General features: G+C 34.7%; 1 protein-coding gene across 1 annotated transcript; it reads left to right on the top strand.

The window, feature by feature from the left end:
* Positions 1–5: 5 nt before the first annotated feature.
* On the top strand, positions 6–1,262 carry LOC112455815 (cytochrome P450 3A19-like; the record flags this gene model as incomplete). Its single annotated transcript, XM_025018002.1, has 1 exon — positions 6–1,262. A coding segment is annotated over one exon (753 nt), but the record flags the coding sequence as incomplete, so codon positions are not given.
* Between the last annotated feature and the right edge of the window lie 658 nt (positions 1,263–1,920).

Genomic DNA, 1,920 nt, shown 5'->3' with positions numbered 1-1,920 from the left:
ATTTCTTTAGAACGCTAATTGCTGATATTATGGAGCAAAGAAGAAGGGAGGAGACACGTAGAAATGATTTTCTCCAGTTGATGGCCGATCTGGAACGGACAGAGGGTGAAAAATTTGACATGGAAATGATCACGTCTCACGCGGTGTCGTTTTTCATCGATGGCTACGAGACTTCCAGCACTTCTTTAAGCTTCGTCGGCTTCAATTTGGCCTCTCATCCAGAAGTGCAGGAGAAATTACGCGAAGAGGTGGTGTCTGTGCTTAACAAATACGATGGTGTGATCACTTACGACGCCTTGAAAGAAATGACGTACATGGATCAGGTATTTAACGAATCACAGAGACTCCTGCCCGCTGTAGGATTTTTGGACAAGTTTTGCACGGAGGAAACCGATTTGAGAGGATCCGACGGACTCGTTTGTCACGTGCCACGTGGAATGCACATTTTGATACCCATCATGGGCTTGCAGAGAGACTCACGATATTGGGAGGATCCTGAGGTGTTCGATCCCGAAAGATTTAGCAACGAGAGAAAACATAGCATCGAGAAATATGCTTATCTTCCCTTCGGCGAGGGACCGCGAATGTGCGTGGGACAGAGAATGGCTCAGTTACAGATAAAAGCATGTTTGGCTGCGCTCCTGAGGAAGTACAGACTAGAGCTTTCTCCGAAGACGCGAGTACCATTGAAGTTGACGGGTTCGACCTTCATCAACGCTGCTGAAGGCGGCCTTTGGGCCATCATTCGACCGATTTAACTACGAGATATTAAAAAAGAATATTTTTGTTACGGATTTTTTTCTTGGTTTTGATTTTTTTTTTTTTACAATTATATGGACTTTTGTAGTGTTAGTTTCTGTAAAATTAATATTTTTAATAATATTTTTCCATTGATTTTCAATGATATTTTAATGATGAGTTGAATTTAAAATATAACAAATATTAATAAACGTTGAGAAAATATTTTATTTATTCGGAGAATTATAACCATTATGGTCTTTTATTTTTTAACTGTATAAATTAGACCTAATTTTTGTTGTTATTTTGTTTCACGTTGTACTGTGACAGAAAATTGTAATTAATGTGTTTTAAATTATTTTTTGTGTTTAGATTAGATGTTATTGCAATAAAATGATAATGTTTTAAGGGCAGACACTGTCTTGTTGATGTAACACTTATTGCGCATGATTCCGCGATGCAAATTATTAATCATGCATAACTCGTCAAGGTTGCGATATTATTAAAAGGGACGCAGAAAGATATTAATGCATATTTATGCTCATGAGTTTCAATATTCACTGTCAGTACTGACAATCTACAAGGTGTCCCATTTTAACTGACGACCTAAGTTATCTATTGGACCACACATTTTAGAGAAAAATGTTTTAGATAAAAGTTACAGAGTTTAAAGGGGATGATTTTATTAGATTTTGGGTCCGGGTTTCGTGTTGGGCTCAGTAGCGCTCAAGGTATATATTTTTTAATGGAAACCCCCATTTTTTATTGTACCATTTTTTTCTACTAATTAATTTGAACAATTTTTGTCTGAAACATTTTTTTATATTTGCCTAATATGTATTTTTTGACATATTCAAGGAAAACTTGGTAACTTTTTCGATATTTAGCTTATGATATCTCGATAATTATTTGTCAGAGGAAAAAGTGATTCAAGACTTTTTGACTTGATTTGGTCTCAAAAGAATATGCTGTTGCAATAGTACTACAACTTTTTTAAATATTTGTGTATAATGTGTATGAAAGCTCCAAGGAAATGTCCAGTAATGTGTACATATTACGCATTAAATAAGAATGTATAATTTACAAAGAATGTATATCTAATTTATATTCTTAATACACTACATAAATCAGCTATTTTGTAAAATATAATAATTGAGCTGGACATAAGTCACATTTTTTTTT

Source organism: Temnothorax curvispinosus, unplaced genomic scaffold (assembly GCF_003070985.1).
Source record: "Temnothorax curvispinosus isolate PA1 unplaced genomic scaffold, ASM307098v1 QBEX01006379.1, whole genome shotgun sequence".
Taxonomy (NCBI): domain Eukaryota; kingdom Metazoa; phylum Arthropoda; class Insecta; order Hymenoptera; family Formicidae; genus Temnothorax; species Temnothorax curvispinosus.
This window is presented reverse-complemented; position numbering and strand designations above follow the sequence as displayed.